The sequence below is a fragment of the Myotis yumanensis genome, unplaced genomic scaffold, assembly GCF_028538775.1.
Source record: "Myotis yumanensis isolate MYYU_CA2020_CCGP unplaced genomic scaffold, mMyoYum1.0.hap1 SCAF_4, whole genome shotgun sequence".
In the NCBI taxonomy this organism is placed as follows: domain Eukaryota; kingdom Metazoa; phylum Chordata; class Mammalia; order Chiroptera; family Vespertilionidae; genus Myotis; species Myotis yumanensis.
The window spans coordinates 39,653,914-39,677,544 of record NW_027223755.1 but is presented as its reverse complement, the minus strand read 5'-3'; the positions used below and the strand labels follow the sequence as shown (position 1 = coordinate 39,677,544).

At 39.0% G+C, this 23,631-nt stretch overlaps 1 protein-coding gene across 1 annotated transcript in view; it reads left to right on the top strand.

Annotated features, from left to right (window-relative positions):
* Positions 1–2,419: 2,419 nt before the first annotated feature.
* Positions 2,420–23,631, top strand: part of ANKRD31 (ankyrin repeat domain 31) — a 139,615-nt gene continuing 118,403 nt past the window's right edge. The window contains exons 1-4 of the mRNA XM_070412195.1: positions 2,420–2,523; positions 9,066–9,139; positions 13,487–13,596; positions 19,858–19,898. Of these exons, the coding sequence (XP_070268296.1) occupies positions 2,420–2,523; positions 9,066–9,139; positions 13,487–13,596; positions 19,858–19,898 (329 nt within the window). The remainder of the gene's footprint in view (positions 2,524–9,065; positions 9,140–13,486; positions 13,597–19,857; positions 19,899–23,631) is intronic.

Below are 23,631 nucleotides of genomic sequence, written 5' to 3'. Positions count from 1 at the left end.
AGCCAGCCTTCCTGTGGTTCTGGATGATATCCATTTTGTCTTTTAGTTGTATTTTTGATGTGGTTGTGTGAGGCAGCAAGTATAGGTGTGTACCTATGCCGCCATCTTGGTTCCTCCTAAATAAAACTTTTGATAATGTAAAAATAATATAACTAAGAAATATTAGGTGATGGTTATAGAGTACAAAAAGAATATGTAATAAAAAATAAGACTGCTAATTTCTTTATCTTTCCTAGCAGTAAGTCAATCAACATTTGAATAGTCAGGTATTCTTTGACTATTGTGGAATTAAGATATAAATCACAAAAATAATGCCTCATACCTTGAAAATTAAATAATACACCGTCACATACCCTTGAGTCAAAGAAGAAATCACAAATTGAAAAATCTTTTGAGCTGAATGATAATAAAGATTCAACATACTCAAACTTGTGAAATATTATTCAAGTGGCATTTAGAGAGAAATCTGTGCTTTTAAGTGCATATATTAGAGATCAACTGAAGGACTTGTATGCATGCATATAAGCATAACCAATGGACACAAGACACTGGGGGGTGGGGGGCGTGAGGGCATGTGCCAGGGGGTAGGGGACGCTGGGGGAAGGTCAATGGGGGAAAAAAATAAAGGAGACATATATACTACTATCTGTAATACTTTAAACAATAAAATAAAATTAAAAAAATATTTTTAAAAAAGATGAAGGAAGTTGATAATCCCCTATTAAGATGGAAAAAAAGAGAACAAACACAAACTAACAATATTCAAAATAAAAAAGGAGGTCATTATTACATCGTGTTTATATTAAAAAGATATTGACATAATATTATAAACCATTTATGTCTCCCATTTAACATACTGCATTGTAATACTGGATTAACTTGTCTGTCACTGAACTCAGACTGAGACAAGGAGCTCAGACCAAGACAAGAAGTACTATCTGTACCTTCTCTGTTTAGTTCACATGAAGTGCTCAATAAATGCAGATTAATAACAGAGGAGAGGGAGCACCTATTACCCAGGATTGTAAACAAAGACTGCTTTCAATAGTTTTTATTACTCAACCAATAATTGATGGTTGGGTTACTTAAGACTTTTTTTTAGCTGTAAGTCTAAACAATAGCAATTTCAAAATCAAGATATTAAGGAAACACACACACCTATTTTTTTATTTAAGAGAAAGATAAAGTAACAAAATAAACAATATTATCCCAAAGCAATAGAGAGCTTTGAGCTAAATCCAATGTATCTTTCCTTTATTGTACACGGACCAATACTATATCTTCTTATGTAATTTTAAATTCCACCCAGGTTATTTCCTCATCTGTTAATTTTAAAAGAAAAATACAGGATTCTTTGGGGTTGCATATATTTCCCATAATGGACTTACAGTGTAAATTTTGGTTAACATTTTATAAACATCCATCAAGGCTGTACATGTTGGAGGGGACAGCTACAATGCATTCCAAAGAACCATAGAGGAACCATTTATAGTGCTGCAGAGTAGAAGTCAGGGGGGGCCATTTTCTATTAGATTTCCAAACAGTTTAAGAAAGCAACAGTGAGATTTGTATATGTGGTGGTGTTTTTGTTTTGTTGTAATATTTATGTGTTTTGGCAAAATCTTTTTAGGCAAGCTGGCAGGTGAACTGTTTCTTAATAACTTTACTGTTATGTAAAAGGAAACTTTAAAAAAATATCTTTTTTATTGATTTTAGAGAGAGAAAAGAAGGAAGAGGGAGAAACATCCATCAGTTGTCTCCCAGGGATCAAACCTGAAACCTGGGTATGTGGCCTGATCAGGAATCGGACTGGCAACCTTTCGGTGCATGTGAGGACGCCCAGAACGCCAGGCTGGGGCTGCTGGGTCCTGCAGGAGCTGACAGCTCGCTCCTCCGGGGTCTGGGTCGCACGAGCCTCAGGTGCCCTGCAGGTGATGCCACCCTGGACTCCCCCCCTGCCGATGGCATTAGCGAGCTCGGCCTGCGGGCTGCCTGCGGCGGCGCTGCTTTTCTGGCCTCACTGTCGCAACTTCAGCCCCCACACCGCCCAGCCAGCTAAGAGGACCGGAATCTAACCCGCAGGCGGCGCGGCAGCGGGCCACGCCCTACCCGGACGGGAAAGCCGGAGCTGGCGCGCGCCGGCGGCCACTTCCGGCCACGTGAGCGCGGGGGGGGGGGGCGGGGAGGGAGTAGAGCGCGTGCGACGCGCGGCTCCCCCTGCCGGCGGCGCGCGGCCCGACAGCCAAGCCGGACCGCCTTGCCACGACGACCCTCCTCAGCGCGCCGTGCAAGGCCAGGCTCCCGCCACGAATTTTGTTTTTAACTCGCAATGTAAAGAGACGCTCACAGAGCCTTCTTGTTGCGGGAAGGGGAGAACTGGATAGCGAGGATAAAAAAGGACTCCGAGTGCGAGGTGAAGATGGAGAAAGGCGCCCAGGCCCCAGACTGGGACAGCGATGAAACGGTGATAGACGGGTCGGTGACGGAGAGTGACCTGGAGGACGAGGAGCTGCCCTGGAGCAGGTGACCATCAGCCCCCGGTGCTGGGGCGGGTGGCCGCCCTGAGGCCCGCACCGGCGCCGGGTGGGCAGACATTACCAGACCCTCGTAGGTAGAAGCCTGTGAGGCCGCCAGGCCTGAGCTGAGAACCCGTAAATAAACAAGGCCACAACCCCCAACTTAAGACGAAAGGAGCTTTAGAGGAGCTGGCTTTATGGCATTAAAAAAATAAATAAAATAAAAATTAAAAAAGCCTTTACTCTTAGCCCGAGGCCGTAAGTCCTTTTAAACAGGCCCAAACGTAGTAGGTCTACACAGCTGCAGTGCGTTTTGCTTCCAGCAGCTTGTAGCTCGGGTCTAGGAGACGGTTAACATCATCTCTCGGGAGAAGAGTGTGTGATGGGAGAACCGGATACCCCCAAACTGGAAACCGGGAATTCTCTAAGAATCAAAGAAGGCAGCAGTGTAGTCCACCAACACCTTCTTGAACACACGTCGCTTTCAGTGCTAGATTCGGGGAAAGGAAAAGAGAGCTGGGGCCCCTGCCTTTGGAAGGACACGTGCACACAATCTCCCTGCAGTGTGGGCAGCCCCGGGTGGTTGAGGAGCTCGGAGAGTCTTTCATCGCAACCCAGGTGGCCGTCGGAGCTGGTTAGGGTTATTTCTGAGTCCAGGCTCGAGGACGGGGTAGGAGTTAGCCAGACGGAGAACAGGAGGTGTTCTAGGCCAGGGTGTGGCTGTGGGACATGGCATTGTGTTGTGTGTGTTGGAATGTACGGTTAGCGCTTACTGAAGTGCCGGATGCTGGGGTGGGGGGTGGTGGGCGGTGAGCCTGGTAGGGTGAGGTCGTCTAAGGCCTCAGATTTCCCTCATGTGTCCTTGTGAAATGTTAGGTGGAGGAGCAGCCTTTTCAGATTTTTGTTGACTCCAGCATGTCCTAGACCAGGGCCTTTTATTTCATTTATTTATTAATTTATTAATTTTTAAGACAGGGATGTCCACTTTCACCACTCCTTTTAAAAGATATATACTTTTATTGTTTTCGGAGAGGAAGAGAGAGAGAGAAACATCCATGATGAGACAATCGTTGATTGGCTGCCTCCTGCATCCCCCCCCCCCCCCCCCCCCCACTGGGCATTGAGCCGGAAACCTAGGCATGTGCCCTGACCAAGAGTCAAACCATGACCTCCTGGTTCATAGGTAGATGCTCAACCACTGAGCCACGCTGGCTGGGCTAGACTAGGGCTTTTAAAATTTTAATGCTCTTGTAAATCACTGTGGAATCCTGGTAAAATGTGGATTCTAATTCAGGAGTTATCTGGAGGGATCTGAGATTCTGCATTGCTAATAAGCTTCCAGATTAAAGTTCCTACTATTAGAGAAGGGATCACCTTTTATAAGAGCTTATCAAAGTAGTAACAGACTGGGATGATGAGAGCTCAACTAAGAAGAAACAATGGGAATGGAGGGAAAAGGGCAAATTTGAGAAATCTTTAGAGAGTAAATTTGGCAGGAGATGGTGGTTCATTAGAAGTGGAGGATGATACCCAGGTTTCTGGCTTGTTTATGTACTAGAGGCCTAGTGCACGAAATCATGCACTGGTGGGGTTCCCAGTGCCTGATGGCTGCTGGCCAGGGCCTTCCTCCCTTCCCCCAGCCAGCCCCGTCCCCTGGTCAAACTCCCAGAGAACTCCTGGTCCAGGGGACAATTTGCATACTATGCTTTTATTATATAGAATACACATACAGTAATATTCGCTCTTGTTGGTGTCCAGGAAACATTTTGACTAATCTTATAACAGCCACCACAATCAAGATCCACAACAGTTCCATCACTCCAGAAAAACTCCCTTTAGCTGCCCCTTTGTAGTTAAGCCCCTCTCCAATTTATTTATTTATATTTTAAAAAATATTTTTTATTGATTTTTCACAGAGAGGAAGGGAGAGGGATAGAGAGTTAGAAACATCAATGAGAGAGAAACATCGATCAGCTGCCTCCTGCACGCCCCCTACTGGGGATGTGCCCACAACCAAGGTACATGCCCTTGACCGGAATCGAATCCAGGACCCTCCAGTCTACAAGCCGACACTCTATCCACTGAGCCAAACCGGTTAGGGCAAGCCCCTCTCCAATTTAAATCACTATTCCTATATATGTAGTATATCATCTTTTTTGTATGTCTGCTTTCTTTCTTTCCTCCTCCCCTCATCTTTGGTTGTTAGCAGTTTGATTATGATGTGCCGAGGCATGATTTTGTGTTTTTTCCTGTTTTTGGTTCATTGATCTTGAATCTATAAATTTATGTCTTTCACCAGACTTGGGAAGTTTTCTGTTATAATTCATTCATATATATTTTTTTCTGTACCAATTTCTTCTTTTCTGGAACTTTAAATGACCATAAATGGTTTCCCAGCTGCCTGAAGCTTTATTAATTCTATGGTCTTTCCTCTGTGTGCATGCATACCTGGTGTATCCCTCTCTTCTAATTCGATTATTAGATACCAGTCATATTAGATTAGGGCCCCACCCTTATTGCCGGGGTCTAGCCTCAGCGGGCCAGGGGTTCCCAAAGGTGTGGATGGAGTCGGCGAAGAATGTTTTACGTGGGTCTTCCTGTGCCTGGCTGAGGCCACAGAGAAAGATCCCGAGGCAAGCTGAGCCTTTATTTTATAGTCAGAGGTAAACAAGGTAGTGGTTACCATAGTTACACTGTTCTTGTGAGTTTCACTTGTTTTTGTTCTTGCTGCACTTCCCTCAGCCCCTTAGCTTCCCAGATAAGATCTAGGGAGAGTCATAAGGTCAAGCCTAACTATGCTAAGAGGACTGTGCCCTCTAAGCTGGGACTTGTTTGTGACTTTGCCAACAGGTCAGTCCAAGGCTTAACCCTATAGCGGCTCCCACACCTTACAATCTCAATTGCCTTCTTTAAGGACTTGTTTCCAAATCTAGTCACATTGTGGGTTGATCTAAGTGGGTTCATGTCAAAAAACCCATGAGCCACTTTGAAGAAGCTATCACTAGCTAAAAATGGGACAGTTTGAACATTGAGAAGAACTATAACAGCAGTGGATTTAAATCAGTGAGTTTGTAATGGTCTTTAAAAACATATTTCAATATTATGAAAACTGATAAGGAAAGAGAAAGAAGCAGCCCTAGCTGGTTTGGATCAGTGGACAGAGTGTCAGCCTGTGGACTGAAGGGTCCTGGGTTCAATTTAGGTCAAGGGCGCATGCCCAGGTTGTGAGCTCCGTCCACAGTAGGGGGTGCAGGAGGCAGTTTTTGTTTCTATCTCTATCTCCCTCACCCTTTCTCTCTGAAATCAATAAAAAAAATTTTAAATAAAATACATAAAATAAAAAAGAAAGAAAGGAAGGAAGAAAGGAAGAAAGAAGCAGGCATTTATTTTGTCTTTCCTATGCAAACTGTAACTAAGTAACTTGGCTGAGTTAACATAGCTTGATGGAAAGTAATTGTATAGTTGATGAGTGAAAGTGTTTTTTAAAAAATATGTTTTTATTGACTTCAGAGAGAGAAAGGGAGAGGGAGAGAGAGACAGAAACATCAATGATGAGAGAGAATCATTCATCGGCTGCCTCTTACATGACCCCTGCATGTGTCCTGACTGGGAATCGAACCCTGACCTCCTGGTTCATGGGTTGATGCTCAACCACTGAACCACACCAGCTAGGCATGAGTGAAAGTTTTTAAAAATATGTATTTCAATTAGTAAATGAAGAAAGTAATAAAGTAGAGTATTGCCATTTTATATACTCCTAATAATTAATAGACCTAGGCAGGGTCATCAATGGTCACAAACATCACAAAATGAGTTACAACCATCATATTGAGCAAGTGGCATCTGTTGCCTATCACCAGAAGCAGAAATCCAGACACTTCTCCCCACTGTATCTTGGTATTAGAGTCACCGATGAAAACACAGTGCTGGAACAACACTTCACTCACATAGAGAAGAGACAGAGCAAGATTGGCTTCAATAGTGGGCACTGGTCCCCCATGGCCACTGGCATGCCCACACCCCTCTTGTGCCACAGAATGAGGAACTTCATCCTCTCCCCACAGAAGACATATATAGTGATGGGATTGGCCAGGTGCCATGTGACACACACTTAAACAAATCAAAGGAATGCACATTGAGTCTGAAACAAGGAAAGGTATTTTCACACAAGGTAATAGGTCCAGCACAGCCTGAGAGAACTCTTTGTCTCTTTGTAAGAAAGTGTTTCAAGCTCGAGGCCAAAAGGTAGTTGAAAGACTGCATGCACAAGACTGCCTTTCCCGACATATACTTCATTATCTTCTGTAGGAAGTACACATATGCTTCCCCAAATTGAACTTGAATTAGATCAAACCTCTAGGTCTAATAACCAGTTTACAGGAAATATACAAGATAGAGGAACATATTAAATAACATGCAGTCAGTAAATGCAAAATGTGGGAAACTCTTCAGTAAAAACAACCCAGTTTTTTCAACAAATAAATTGCAAAGGGGTGGGGGAGGTTGGGGGTAATATATAGATTTAAAAAGAGACTTACATAGCAACTAAATCTAATGTGTACCTTGTTTGGATCCTGATTTGGACAAAACAACTGTAAAAAGAGACACTTGGGGAAATGTAACTAAAATCTCTTTATTAGTTTTCCATTGCTGTATAACAACTTACTCCAAAACTTAGCATCTTAAAACAATAAACATTACTATCTTGTAGTTTTTGTGCTTCAGGAATCTGGGAGTTGCTTAACTAAATCATCCTACTCAGGGACTCCCAAGGCTGCATTCATCTCAAGGGTTCATGAGAAGGATCCGCTTTACACATGGTGGTTTTAAGAATTAGTTCCTCTCTGGCCTCAGTTCTTCTCTTACCTTCTTGCCACATAGGCTTCTCCACAGGGCATTTCACAACAAGGCGAACTGACTTCCATGAGCAGATAGAAGCAAGAGAGTAAGAGGAAGACAAGGTGGAAGCTAGTGAATTTTTGTAACCTAATCTCAGAAGTAACATCCCAACAAATTAATAGTGGTATAACTAAGAATGCTAGCAAGTTTAGGTATAAAAAAATGACAGTTACGGTTTCATTTTTTATGGCTGAGTAATATTCCATCTTATATCTGTACCACAACTTTTTTATCCACTCGTCTATTGATAGGTACTTGGTTTGCTTTCATATTTGGCTATTCCAAATAACACTGCAGTGAACATAGATAGGGATGCATATAATCTTTTGGGTTTCTTCTGATAAATCTCCAGAAGTGGAATTGGTGGGTCATAAAGTAGTTCCATTTTTAATTTTTTGAGGAAACTCCATACTGTTTTCCATAGTGGCTACCAATCTGCATTCCCACCAACAGTGCATGAGGGTTCCCTTTTCTCCACATCCTTGTCAACACTTATCACTTGTTGATGGTAGCCATTCTGACAGGTGTGAGGTGATATCTCATTTTGGTTTTAATTTTCATTTCTCTGATAGTGATGTTGAGCATCTTTTTATATGACTGTTGGCCATCTATATGTCCTCTTCAGAGAAGTGTCTACTTAGATCCTGTCCTAATTTTTTGTTAGTCCTCACCCGAGAATTTTTTTCCAATTGACATTTAGAGAGAGTGGAAGGGAGGGAGGGAGGGGGAAGATGAGAGAGAGAGAGAGAGAGAGAGAGAGAGAGAGAGAAACATCAGTATGAGAAAGACCGATTGGTTGCCTTCTGCATGTGACAATGCTGGTCAGGGATTGAACCTTCAACCCAGGTACGTGCCCTTGACTGGGAATCAAACCCTTGACCCTCTGGTGTGAGGGCCAACACTCTAATCACTTAGCCATACAGGCCAGGGTCTGTGCTCATTTTTTAAATTGGATTGTTTGTTGTTGCGACAGCCTGGATGGACCTAGAGGGGAGTATGCTCAGTGAAATAAGTCAGTCAGAGAAAGAAATACTATATAATTTCACTAATATGCGGAATCTAAAGAACAAAATAAACAAAACGGACTTATAGATGCAGATGGTTGCCAGAAGGGAGAAGGGGTTGGGGATTGGGTGAAAAAGGTGAAGGGATTAGGAAGAACAAATTGGCAGTTACAAAATAGTCACAGGTATGTAAAGGAAAGCATAGGGAATATAGTCAATAATATTGTATGGTGCCAGTTGGGAACTGGAAATATTGAGGGGAACACTTTGTAAAGTATATGATTGTCTAACGTCTAAGCTGTACACCCTAAACCAGTGTTTGGCAAACTGCGGCTCACGAGCCACATGCGGCTCTTTGGCCCCTTGAGTGTGGCTCTTTCTAAGCCTTAGGAGTACCCTAATTAAGTTAATAACAATGTACCTACCTATATAGTTTAAGTTTAAAAAATTTGGCTCTCAAAAGAAATTTCAATCGTTGTACTGTTGATATTTGGCTCTGTTGACTAATGAGTTTGCCGACCACTGCCCTAAACCAATACAAAATAAAATTGACAGTAAACTGTAGGAAAAAACCTGACAGTTAAATTGTTAGTCTTTGTTTAGGAAACATGATAACAGTCTGTACCTTCTTTTTGGTATTCGAAAGGTTGCTCTTTGATCAAGACACATCTCTTAGATCTGAGTTCAGTCTCCATCCTGATATAAGTGGAATATGCAAAGGTGAGAAATAATTCTTTTCACTAAGCAGTCCATTTAATTTCTCAGATGTTATTATTTCATTAATGTCTCCTTTTATATTTAGTCTTGTTCTTTAACTTTACACTGAGTTAGTTTCTTTGAGGCATCTGTAATAGACCCTGAGGTCTATTAAGGTCTGTTACTATGAGGACAGCAATGGGGATTATACTTCTGGAAGATGTTTACAACAGAGATATGGTAGTAGACTGAGATAGCTCTTCTCTGCCCCCCAACTCTATAGCTTAACCCTAGAAGCTGCAAAAGTAAATAATACTTTTTTCTTGTTAATCCTCTCCCAAGGATATTTTTCCCATTGATTTTTAGAGAGAGGAGGGAGGGGGAGAGAGATAGAGAAACATCAATGTGAGAGAGACACATTGACTGGTTGCCTCCTACACATACCCCAACAGGAGCTGAGGATCAAACCTGCAACCCGGGTACGTGCTCTTGACTGGGAATTGAACCTACGCCTCTGGTATACAGGCCAACACTCTAACTACTGAGCAACAACTGCCAGGGCAGTAAATAGTACTTTTTAATAACCAGTCTGATTCTTTCAGTCAAAATTAAGTTGCAGATATCCTTGGTATATATTTTTATTTATTTTCATTTTATTATTTTTTATTGAGGTATAAGTAACATATAACCTCATATTATTTTCAAGTGTAAAAAATAATGATTCAGTATCCTATATAATAAAACCCTTATATGCAAATAGACTGAATGGCAGAACGACCCGCAGAACAACCGGTCACTATGATGCACACTGACCACCAGTGGGCAGATGTTTAATGCAGGAGTTGCTCCTGCATTGAGCATCTGGCTCCCTTCCCCCCCCAGAGGGAGGTGACTGGCAGCAGCGATCAGGGGGTGAGGCTGGCCAGTGGGCGGCGCCAGGCTGCCAGCCAAGGTGGGTGCCAGCAGGCCCCCCCCCCGCCCCCCCCGCATTGCCGTGTCCGCTGGTTGCCCCACAGATGGCCCTGATCGCCAGCCAGGCCTAGGGACCATACCCTATATATTGGGAACAGTCTCTTAGATTTAAAAATTAAAACCTGGCAAGGCTACTTTAACACTGAAAAAACAGGATGATCCAGTGATGACATGCATGGACTCTGGCTTGCACGTTTTGTGGTCATCCCTGATTCTGACACTTACAACTGTGTGACAAAGCCAGTTACTTAACTTCTCTCTGCTTCAGTTTTTCCACCCGTAAGATAGGGAAAATGGTACTACTGCCTCAGAAGAATCATGTTATATACTACTTTTTATAATCAGGGCAAAAAAATGCAGCTGCCCATACAACAAACATCAAGATGCCTTGCACCTGTATGAAAAGTATGGTCACTGGTGCGTACAGTGTTCGGATTGCGAGAGGGATGTCTGACTGCTGGTTTAGACCCGACATCCCCTGAGGGGGTCCCGGATTGCAAGAGGATGCAGGTCAGGCTGAGGGACCCCCCTTCATGCACGGATTCATGTACTGGGCCTCTAGTTTCTCTATATTTTGAAATGATCACTACAGTTAAGTCTTGTTAACATAGTCTATTACATTAGTGCAGTTAACATTGTCACACAATAAGTGTAGTTATATATTTTTCAAAAGTGCCTGTCACCTGCCAATTCATACTTCCTGAGTCCACTTGTAGATCAATTTAAATGGTGTCTAGAAAAGCCTATCACTAATTGTTACTGTTTAAAAAGTTCAGTTCTGCAGTTGGTGTTTAAACGGTAGGTTATCTCCTTTTATTATTTCTTCTTGTGAGAATTTTCATTTTGGAGGATGTCTGGAAATGAGTATAGAAGAAAAATTTCCTAAACACCATGAAGATCTTTGTATAGTTTGCAATGTCTTTTCACTGTACATTACTTCACCTCATACCACAATGGCAAGTTACAGTTTCGTCTTGGAGTGGTTTTTCTTACTTGTAATTGGAAGGGACAGTGAGTAATATTGGTCTCCAGAATGTATTCTTTGATGTATAAAGTGCCAGCAGGAAAAAAGTTAGAGGTCTGCTTTAATATTCTATCCAAGTTTTTTCTTTTATTTCCTTTTCCAAATAGACTTTTATTATTTTTGCTAATTACTAAAAGTATAAAACATTTTAAAAATAAAAAATTATATTATGTAGAAAATTGAAGATCCTATCCCCTATTCTTTCCTACAGTTCCACTCCCAACAATTGCCAGCATTTAGTATTTGTATATCCTTCTAGACTTTTGTATGCCAACATAAATATCTCTTATCATAATTGCTATTGTACTACATGTTTCATATTTTGTTATATTTATCTACCTTAACCTTTTAAATTGCTACATATTATTTTGTATGAATGTACCCTTACTTAATAAATAGATGATATTTTTGATGTTTTTCAATACTATAACAAATATGAATATTCTAATGCTTACACCTTTGCCTACTTTTTAATTATTTATTTAGAATAAATAACTAGTTAAAATTAGATTAACTTTCAAATAATGTATTCTGATTTTAAAGGATCTGACATGTGTCAGATCTTGACATTATGGACCCCTAGAAAAATGGCTTTCCCCTCTAACCAACATAGGACATATTCAGTCTTTGCAAAACTAATAAATAAAAAGTATCTGATTATTTTAATTTTAAAGACTATTTAGGCATATATTAATATTGATCATTCATACTTTTTTTTGGTGTGAATTGCCTTATATATCTCCTAATCTTTATTATTGATTTATAAGAGCATTTTACATATTAAATATAACAAAAATTGTCATATGTATTGCAAATAGGTTTTCCCAGTTTCTTAGTTATGTTTTCATGTTATTCATGATATATTTTGTATTGTAGAAGTTTTAAGTTTTTATACAGTAAAAGTCGGTCTTTTTTTTTTTAACTTCTTTTTTTTTAATCCTCACCCGAGGATATTTTTCCATTGAATTTTAGAGAGAGTGGAAGAGAGTGAGGAAGAGAGAGAGAAATATCAATGTGAGAGAAACACATCAATTGGTTGTCTCCTGCATGCACCCCAACCAGGGCCCAGAGATGAGTCTGTAACCCAGGTATGTGCCCTTGACCGGAATGGAATCTGGGACTCTTTGGTCCACAGGCTGATGCTTTTATCCACTGAGCCAAACCGGCTAGGGCAGTCTCTTCTTCTTTTTTTTTTTTTTTTTTTAAGGTTTATTAGTTTTCAAATTTAGAAATAGTTTACCTATTTCAAGACTATAAAGTATTTTCTTCTCTCTTTATTTCCACTTATTATATTTACAGCTTTTACAAATAATCTCTTTGGAATATTTTGGCCTATGGGAAGGTAGTTCTATATTTATTTTTTTCTAAATGATTAACCAATTTTCCCAATATTATTTATTGAATAATTCTTCTTGGTGCCACTGTTTAAAATACCATATTGTTACATATTAAATTCCTAGATATATATGTCTGTTTCCCACTTTTTTTTTTGTTTTGTTTCATTGATCTTTTTGACTATTTCTACTTCTGTGCCATTATTACATTATTTTACCAGCCTTAGCTTTTAGTACATTTCTATATCTGGGCAGGAATATATCTTCCTACACAGAGTAGCTGGCTACAACATTCATCCTAAGCTTCTTGGATACAAACAGCAAGCTCAGTACCACTGTGAACTTCTAATCTACCCTCTTGCATCTTTGTTGGTGCGATTTCGGAGCTGGGTAGTTTTCGGGGATTCTGATGGAAAAAGTCCATATACTAGTAGTTACTTCTGAAGGAGCCCCTCCTTTTCTATGTTGAGTGACCAGCTGTTTACTACTATTTTCTATTTAATCTATTTTCATCTTCTAATCTATAGAGGGTATCTTCCCCCCACCCCCCACCCCCGCCTTTTTTTTTTTTTAAACCATTGCTGTTTTAGATTTTTAAAACCTAATCATTTCTTTGGATTCTTTTTAGGAATTGGGAAGGGAAGAAAGTTAAAATATGGGCTCAATTTGCCATCTTGAAACAGAAATTTGGACTTTTTTTGAATTATATACTAGCATGATGGGTTTTAAAAAGACCTAAAAATTTTTTTAAAAGGAAAGTATTCTTTCTAGTGGGATTTAAATCTATATAATTTTCTATTTATATCCTTTGCATCATTCATCCTGAAAAAAAGTAACTATCAAGTATTATTTTATTTACTGTAATGTGTATGTTTCTTCCTAATTAATAAGTTAAAAACCATAATTCATAAAAGTGACAATTAGGAAATTATAATTTACAAAATGACCTTTAATGACTTTTTTTTTACTATCTTTAAATCCTTGAGTCATTGTCAGAGCAATAAAACTGTTATGAATGACTATAATTATATTCCATTCTAGGCACATGCTCTCCTGAGATTCAACTTGGGTTGAAGCTCAGAGAGGATCCACAAAAGCAAATAAGTAAAAAGAAGACTATGCCTGTGCTTAATGAGGATGCAGTCTTACAGGTGTGTAAGCATATTGATTAAATACATACTTGTTAAAAATTGGAAATGCTACTTCAAAGAGTGACAAATTACTAATGATTAATTCTTTCTGTCTGTTATTTTGCTGCTTCTTTCTTTTATCAGTTCTTTTCTCCTTTCTTAGCTAATCATTCTGTTTCTCTGTTGCAAATTTATTGAAAGACAGTTGTTTTAGGAGGAGGTGTTAAAATATTTCCTTTTTCCTCTTTATTTTTCTCTTTCAGTAGAGATGTGGAAGTGGGAGGAACAGAATGTTCTAAGAGGTTAGAATTATATTAGAATATAATAATTAGAGTTTTCATCTCCATGATATGTCAGAGTCATCTTAAATTTGTGAAGAAGATACTAAGTCTGTGTGGTAGAATTTGAGGTATGGACCACTGAAAGGCTTTTCTGTTGTTCTGTGTGTGTGAATGCATGTGTGTGTACACACACTTATATACACACGTTTTTATTTGCTTTGTAATGTAATCACCTTGAGGTAAGGTAAGGGGTGATTTAGTTAGTACCTTGACCTTGGCATAAATAAATTAGCTAACCAGAGATACCTACAAAGTCTTAAGGAATGGAAGGGAAGATTTGACCATGAGGATCTATTTAATATTGTACCTAGGAAGGTGTCTCACTTGAATTATCTCTGATTAAAAGAAAATTTTAACATAAAATATTTTTTCTTGAAGCTGAAATGTCTATATTTAGTTTCTAATAATTTGCTTAAAATCATTTTGCAATTTCTGAGTTAAGGGAAAAACATTTTCCTCCTTAGTCTCAGTAATTGTGAAATGGGAAATAATAATTTTATCAGTTTATTTCAGAAGCATTTGCTATGAGAATATTGTACCAGGCTTTAGATTATACCTCAGAACAGTGATTTTGAAAGTTTGATTATCAGACTCATTTGGATAGCTTTTTAAAAATATAGACTCTTAACACCTGTACTTGAGTGGAACTTAGGAATCTCCATTTTTTAAAATATATATTTTATTGGTTTTTTACAGAGAGGAAGGGAGAGGGATAGAGAGTTAGAAACATCAGTCAGCTGCCTCCTGCACACCCCCTATTGAGGATGTGCCTGAAACCAAGGTACATGCCCTTGACCAGAATCGAACCCAGGACCCTTCAGTCCGCAGGCCAACGCTCTATCTACTGAGCCAAACCGGTTAGGGCAGGAATCTCCATTTTGAAAGACTCCCAGGTAATTTCTGATAATCAACCAGCTTGGAACAATTGCTTTACAGGACTTTAGGAGTTAATGATTATATCTTTGAAAGGTTGTACATCAGATAGTAAATCAGCCATCTGCTGTATGGGCTTGTTGTAAAATTAGAAGAAGAAGGATAAATGAAGTATTTGATATTTGTTCCTCTTTTTTTCACCTTCATGGGAATTCATTGGTAGTAAAATAGATACCTCCTTTAACTTTCCACTATCCCTCTTTTTTTTGCCTGCAGTAAAAGTTAGACCATATAACCAAAATGTTTAAACATCTGTAGTGAATTTTAATATTATTTTAAAAATTGATACATATTGTTCTCATTATTTTTATTTTTATTCTATGAAAATAAACCATTAGGGGAAGGGAAATATTCTTTCCCCACCTTAAAAAACAGACTCCAACACTTTCCCACAGTTATTCTTTCTTTATATTCCAACACTCAGAACCCTTGTGACATTAGCCAGTGGGGGCTTGTTGTGTGAACCATGGATGGAAATGCAAGTGGGCCTCAGCCAAGGAGACGGACAGACTTGGGTCTCTTTCCCTCAATCTTTACATTTGGTCAATTTGAAATAAAAAGTCACTCTAGGGCAGTGATTCTCAACCTTCCTAATGCCGAGACCCTTTAATACAGTTCCTCATGTTGTGGTGACCCCCAATTTCATTGTTACAAATTGAACATAATTAAAGCATAGTGATTAATCACAAAAACAATATGTAATTATATGTGTTTTCCGATGGTCTTATTAGGTGACCCTGTGAAAGGGTCGTTTAACCCCCAAAGGGGTCGCAACCCACAGGTTGAGAACCGCTGCTCTAGGGGGTGGGGGGAGAAAGAAAAGTCCACTGTGGCGGGGGGAGGGGAGAAGAAATTATATGAGAGAAATTGATTTTATCAAATAAAGAAATGGAGAGACCAGAAAAGATGCTTTCCCATAATTATTTTCTTTTTTTTGACTTATAAATAGCATATTTTTATTCATTAAATCATTTTTTTATTGCTTAAAGTATTACAAAGGGTATTACATATGTCTCCTTTTTTCCCCCCCGCCCTTGACAATCCCCTGGCCTCCCCTACCCCCCAGTGTCTTATGTCCATTGGTTATGCTTATATGCATGCATATAAGTCCTTCGGTTGAACTCTTACCCCTCTTCTGCCCCCCTACCCTCCCCAGCCTTCCCACTGCAGTTTGGCAGTCTGTTTGAGGCAGCTCTGCCTCTGTATCTATTTTTGTTCATAAGTTTATAATGGTCTTTATTATCCATGAGTGAGTGAGATCATGTGGTGTTTTTCCTTCATTGACTGGCTTATTTCACTTAGCATAATGCTCTCCAGTTCCATCCATGCCGTTGCAAATGGTAAGAGTTCCTTCTTTTTTACAGCAGCATAGTATTCCATCATGTAGATGTACCATAGTTGTTTAATCCATTCATCTACTGATGGGCACTTAGGCTGTTTCCAGATCTTAGCTATGGTGAATTGTGCTGCTATGAACATATGGGTGCATATATCCTTTCTCATTGGTGTTTCTGGTTTCTTGGGATATATTCCTAGAAGTGAGATCACAGGGTCAAATGGGAGTTCCATTTTTAGTTTTTTGAGGAAACTCCATACTGTCTTCCACAGTGGCTGCACCAGTCTGCATTCCCACCAGCAGTGCACGAGTGTTCCTTTTTCTCCACATCCTCTCCAGCACTTGTCGTTTGTGGATTTGTTGATGATAGCCATTCTGACAGGTGTGAGATGGTACCTCATTGTTGTTTTGATTTGCATCTCTCGGATGATTAGTGACTTTGAGCATGTTTTCATATGTCTCTTGGCTTTCTGAATGTCCTCTTTTGAAAGGTGTCTATTTAGATCCTTTGCCCATTTTTTGATTGGATTGTTTATCTTCCTTTTGTTAAGTTGTATGAGTTCCCTATAAATTTTGGAGATTAGGCCCTTATCAGATATGACATTGGCAAGTATGTTTTCCCACGCAGTGGGCTTTCTTGTTGTTTTGTTGATGGTTTCTTTTGCTGTGCAGAAGCTTTTTATTTTGATGAAGACCCATTTGTTCATTTTCTCTTTAGTTTCAAGTGCCCTAGGAGCTGTATCAGTGAAGAAATTGCTTCGGCATATGTCTGAGATTTTGTTGCCTTTAGATTCTTCTAGAATTTTTATGGTTTCCCGTTGTACATTTAAGTCCTTTATCCATTTTGAGTTTATTTTTGTGTATGGTGTAAGTTAGTGGTCTAGTTTCATTTTCTTGCATGTATCTGTCCAATTTTCCCAACACCATTTATTGAAGAGACTTCTTGACTCCATTGTATGTTCTTGCCTCCTTTGTCAAATATTAATTGAGCATATTGGTTTGGGCCGATTTCTGGGCTCTCTATTCTATTCCATTGATCTATATGTCTGTTCTTGTGCCAGTACCAGGCAGTTTTGAGAACAGTGGCTTTGTAATACAGCTTGATATCTGGTATTGAGATCCCACCTACTTTGTTCTTTCTCAGGATTACTGCAGCTATTCGAGGTCTTTTTTTATTCCAGATGAATTTTTGGAGAGTTCGTTCTAGATCTGTGAAATATGCCGTTGGTATTTTAATGGGAAGTGCGTTGAATTTATAGATTACTTTGGGTAGTATGGACATTTTGATGATGTTGATTCTAACCCATAATTATTTTCAAATAATAAAATATATTGCTTTATACCTTGAATTGATTTCTAAATAAATTCCAAAAAATTACTGTACATGGAAAATGTTTAGTATAGCAGTTTCTGAGAGGATGTTTTTGAATGATATTAACATTTAAATAATAGATTTTAGTAGAGTAGATTACCCTCCATAATGTAGGTGGCCCTCATCCAACCAGTTGAAGGTCTCAATAGAACAAAAAGACCAGCTGCCCTGAGCAAGACAGAATTTTCCAGCAGACAGCCTTTGGACTTCGTCTACATCATCAGTTTTCCTGAGTCTTGAGCCTCGTGACCCACACTGCAGATTGGACTTGCCAGTCCATGAAGCTAATTCCTTATGATACATCTCTTTCTATACATATGTACATATTCTATTGGTTTTGTTTCTCTGGAGAATGCTGATTAGTACAGGGGCATCACTGGTTTTATTATATTCCATTTTTGATCATATAGAAAATACTTGTTTAACAGGGAATAATGATTAATTCAATCTTACGGATATTACCTGTGGAACTCTTTATCTGAGCGGTGTGAATTCAGGTTGAATCTCACTTTCCTTCTCCATTCTGCAGCTTTCACCTTCCATCCTTACCCATATGTAAAGGTGAAATCAGTTTAAATCAGCGGTTCTCAACCTGTGGGTCTCGACCCCTTTGGGGGTCAAACGACCCTTTCACAGGGGTTGCCTAAGACCATCGGAAAACACATATATAATTACATATTGTTTTTGTGATTAATCACAGTGCTTTAATTATGTTCAATTTGTAACAATGAAAATACATCCTGCATATCAGATATTTACATTACGATTCATAACAGTAGCAAAATTACAGTTATGAAGTAGCAACGAAAATAATTTTATGATTGGGGGTCACCACAACATGAGGAACTGTATTAAAGGGTCGCAGCATTAGGAAGGTTGAGAACCACTGGTTTAAATGAACATTAATGAGAACCTTGAAGGAAATGAACAATCACAAGCTTGTTTGATGACCATGTAATAGAAGAAGGATCATGGTTGGCAAGGCCAGCACTCATAGAGAGATTTATATGTATATATAGTACCTGTTTTATTATATATGTAGCTGAAGCTGGTGTGTGTGTGTGTGTGTATCAGTATCAGTCTTTTTAAGCCCCAGTAGGGAGGTGACATTCTCTTTTTAAAATAATATATATTTTATTGATTTTTCAGAGAGGAAGGGAGAGGGATAGAGAGTGAGAAACATCGATGAGAGAGAAACATTGGTCAGCTGCCTCCTGCACACCCCCCGCTGGGGAAGTGCCCGCAACCAAGGTACATGCTCTTGACCGGAATCAAACCCAGGACCCCCCCAGTCTGTAGGCCGACACTCTATCCACTGAGCCAAACCAGCTAGGGCGCTATTCTCTCTTAATCAGAATTCTTACTCATTGCTTGTGGGAAATGTAGAATGGTTGCAGTCTCTGTGGAAAATGGTATAGTGATCCCACAAAATATTATACATAGGATCCAAAAATTCCACTTTTGCAATTATACCTAAAATAAGTGGATATAGAGACTCAGAAATATATTTGTTTACCCACATTCATAGAAACATTATTCACAATAGCCAAAAGGTGGAAGTAACCAAAGTGTCTACTAATAAATGAGTGGGTAAACAAAATATGGTACATACAATGGAATATTCTTCAGCCATGCTACAACATGGATAAACCTTGAAGACATTATACTAAGTGAAATAAACCACTCACAAGAGGACAAATATATGTAGTATTTCTTTTCTTTTTTTTTTAATCCTCATCGAGGATATTTTTCCATTATTTTTAGAGAGAGTGGAAGGGAGGGAGAGAGGCAGAGAGAAACATCGGACTGGTTGCTTCCCACACGTGCCCCCACTTGGGTCCAGGGATTGAGCCTACAACCGATGTACATGCCCTTGACCGGGAATTGAACCCATGACCCTTCAGCCCGCTGGCCAGCACTCTCTCCACTAGGCAAAACTGGTATTTTTTTATATGAGCTACTTAGAGTAGTCAAATTCATAGAGACAAAAAGTAAAAGGGTAGATACTGAGGGTTGGTGGGGTGGTGAATAGACAGTTAGTGTTTAATGGAGTTTTAGTAGGAGAGGATGAATAACTTCTGGAGATGGATGGTGGTGATGGTTGCACATCATTGTGAATATATATGTACCACAGAACTGTACATGGTTAAAATTGTAAATTTTATTTTATACGTATTTTACCACAATAAAAAAAGATGCTAAGAAAGAATAATATGAATCACCTTAAATGTTAAATTTTTAGTGTGTTGCATTGGGTTAGTATTCATCAGTTGGAAAACTACTGTATTTTTTTTCCCTAGCAACCTCAAGATGAAATGGAACAAAATCAAGCTCTGTTAGAGTAAGCATTCTAATTTTTGGCTTTATTATGTTATAGATACTTAGTCATTTTGTACATCAAAAATGTCTTCATTTCGTTTTAGAATTATGTTTTTGAATAATTGCCTCTTTAGCAGCATATATATATATATGTAATTTTACAAATACTCTCAAGTTTTATTTCTTTTTAAAATTTATTTTTTTTAAAGTATTCTTTTTAAAAAAATATGTTTTTATTGATTTTTAGAGAGAGAAGAAGGGAGAGGGATAGAGAGATAGAAACATTAATGATGAGAGAGGATCATTGATTGGCTGCGTCCTGCACGCCCCCTACTAGAGCCCGGACCTGCATCCTGGGCATGTGCCCTGACTGGGAATTGAACCAGTGACCTCTTGGTGCATGGGTCGATGCTCAACCACTGAACCACACTGTCTGGGCAGTAAGTTTTATTTCTTAAGAGAGGTTGAATCAGATTAAATGATTCTGTTTATTAATATTATTTTGAAAGGGAAGTTAAGGTGTAGCATGAAAGAAGAATTTGTAAAGTTTATTGAAATTAGACTTCATACAACTATTTACTTTAGGAGATTTTACCCTTTTAGTTCTTTTAAAACAATGATTCCCAAAGTATGGTCTGTGCACCATCTAGGAATCTTTGAGCCTCTTTCCAGAGAGTCTGTGAGGTCAAAATTATTTTCATAACAATACCAACACATTATTGCCTGTTGCATGGTATTTACGTTTGTACTTACAGTCCTAACGTAAATGGGTAAAATTCTGGAGCCCTAGGTAGGAATCAGGGCAGTGCCACCAAATAGCACTAATAATCACAGTATTTTTCACTACCATGTACTAGCAGTTAAAAACAAACAAACAAAAACCCCAGCCATTTTCACTTAATGAATTTGTTGAAGCAGAAAAATTATTAGTTTTATTAAATCGAATGAAGCGGGAAGTATGCTAATAGTACTGAAGTGCTCTAGTAGAGCACTTGTTTGAGTTGTAAGCATTGTAAGAAAACTAGCCTTACTTTTCTTTTTAATTTGAAAAAATAACTAACAAACAAACTAGTTATTCACACTTGTTTATATGTCAGACATTTTCTTAAAAATGAATGAAGTAACCCAGTCACTTCAAGGAAAATTGCTAATGGTATTTGTTGCAAAAGAAAAAATTCAAGCTTTCAAGAGAAAGTTAGAGTTTAGGAAAACTTCTGTCTACCACTTTGACATTGATGTCTTTCAATACTTAAAAGTTTTCTGGTGAGATCAGTGGTAATATTTACAAAGGTGATCTTTTTGATATTTTATAATGAAACACATATAATGAAGATTTGCATGATTCGCCCTGGCCAGGTGGCAAAGTTGGTTGGAGTGTCATCCCATATACCTAAAAAGGTTTCAGGTTCAATTCCCAGTCAAGGCACATACCTAGGTTTCTGGTTCAATCCCTGGTTGGAGTGTATACAGGACACAACAGATCGGTTTCTTTCTCACATCAATGTTTTTCTCTCTCTCCTTTCTTCTCTCTTTAAAAATCAATAAAAACATATCCTTGAGTGAGATTAAAAAAAAGATTTGCATAACTCAATATTTTCTAAAAGACCAATGCATGATGTCACAAAATCAGTAACAGATAAAAGATGTGTTCAAAGTGCAAGTAGACCAATCCTATATAATAAAAGCCTAATATGCAAATCGAGCAAACGGCAGAGCGACCTGTGGAATGACTGGTCCCTATGATGTGCACTGACCACCAGGGGGCAGATGCTCAATACAGGAGCTGCCCCCAGTCTGCAGGCCGCAGGCCAGCCAAGGTGGGTACCAGCGGGAGGGGGTGGGGGGTGATCACCCCGCCGGTTGCCCTACAGATGGGCCCTGATCACTGACCAGGTCTAGGGATCCTACCCATGCATGAATTTCGTGCATTGAGCCTCTATGTATTATAATGTAACACAATACAAAAAGTTCATTGAGTTTGATTCAATATCTACATTTTCAGTTACCTTTAAGGAAGTTATTGCTTTTAGCATTTTGGTGTGATATCAAAGAATAATAGCCACAGTTATCCAAAAAGGCTACTAAAATACTCCTTCCTTTTTCAACTGCATGTCTGTATAAGATCAGACTTTTGTTATATATGTCAAACAAAATATATGGCAAAAGAGTGAAAACAGTCTTGGCCTGTGTTTCTCAGTGGTTAGAGCGTCAGCCCATGCACTGAAGGATCACAGGTTCCATTTGTACCTGGGTTGCAAGTTCCATCCCCAGCCCTGGTCTGGGCGTGTGCAAGAGGAAACCAATCAATGTGTGTCTCTCTCACGTAGATCTCTCTCCCTCTCTCCCTCTCTCCCTCCCTCCCTCCCTCCCTCCCTCCCTCTCTCCCTCCCTCCCTCCCTCCCTCCCTCTCTTCCTCCCCCGCCCTCCCTCCCTCTCTCTCTTTCCCTTTCCCTGCGCTTCCCTCCTCCTCCTGGCTGGTGAGGCTCAGTGGTTGAATGTTGACCCATGAACCAGGAGGTCACAGTTCAATTCCCAGTCAGGGCACATGTCTGGGTTGTGTGTTTGGTCCCAAGTAAGGGGCATGCAGGAGGCAGTCAATTGATGATTCTCTCTCATCATTGATTTTTCTCCATCTCCCTTTCGCTTCCTCTCTTTGAAATCTATAAAAACATATTTTTAAAAATCAATGGATAAAATATCGAGTGAGGATTAGCAAAACAAAAAGATTAAAAGGAGTAGCAAATATGAGATAGTAGCTTACATTAAAGAGATTTTTTTTATTTTTTTAAAATATATTTTATTGATTTTTTACAGAGAGGAAGGAAGAGGGATAGAGAGCTAGAAACATCGATGAGAGAGAAACATCGATCAGCTGCCTCCTGCACGCCTCCTACTGGGGGTGTGCCCACAACCAAGGTACATGCCCTTGACCAGAATCGAACCTGGGACCCTTCAGTCCACAGGCTGACGCTCTATCCACTGAGCCAAACCAGTTACGGCATTAAAGAGATTTTTAAAAATGTGAAATTGTCACTTTTCTCACTAATTTTTTCTATTTTGAAAATATAATTTTCATAAAATATATTAACATAGTACTAGATTATTACTGTTACTTTTAAATTAATGGTTATTTTAAAATTTTCTCCATTGTAATTTCTAGCATGTAAATATAAATACAGTAGGTCCTCGGGTTACGTTGGAGATCCGTTCCTACGGCGCGACGTAACTCGATTTTCGCTATAAGTCGGAACCCACCTCCATAAGCGCCTACATTACTCACATGGAGCACATACACAGAGAAATGAAGTGAAACAGTGAAAATAATTAAAAGAAAGATAACAATTCCTGACCTTTACTTGTGGTAAATAAATAATAAAAAACGTAAAGCACATATGTACATATGTCGAAATGACGGAACTTTTTTCTTTATATAAATACTGTAAATGGGATATGGCAACGTAACCACGAAACAACGTACGTCGAGTCTGACTTAACTGGAGGACTGTCTGTAATTATAAATTGCATAAACAAAAACTCTTTGGGTTTCCCGATAATTTTTTAAGAGTGTAAAGGAGTCTAAAATCAAAAAGTTTGAGAATTGCTATTTTCAAAAATCCCTTTTACTGAATATATTAGCGATATAAGTTCAGAAACAGAAAAAAAGAAAAGACTAAAGAAGACTAACATAGCATCCATAATCTCACTGCCCCAAAAGAACCATTTGTAGATAGTTTTGTATCCTGTTTTTAAATTTT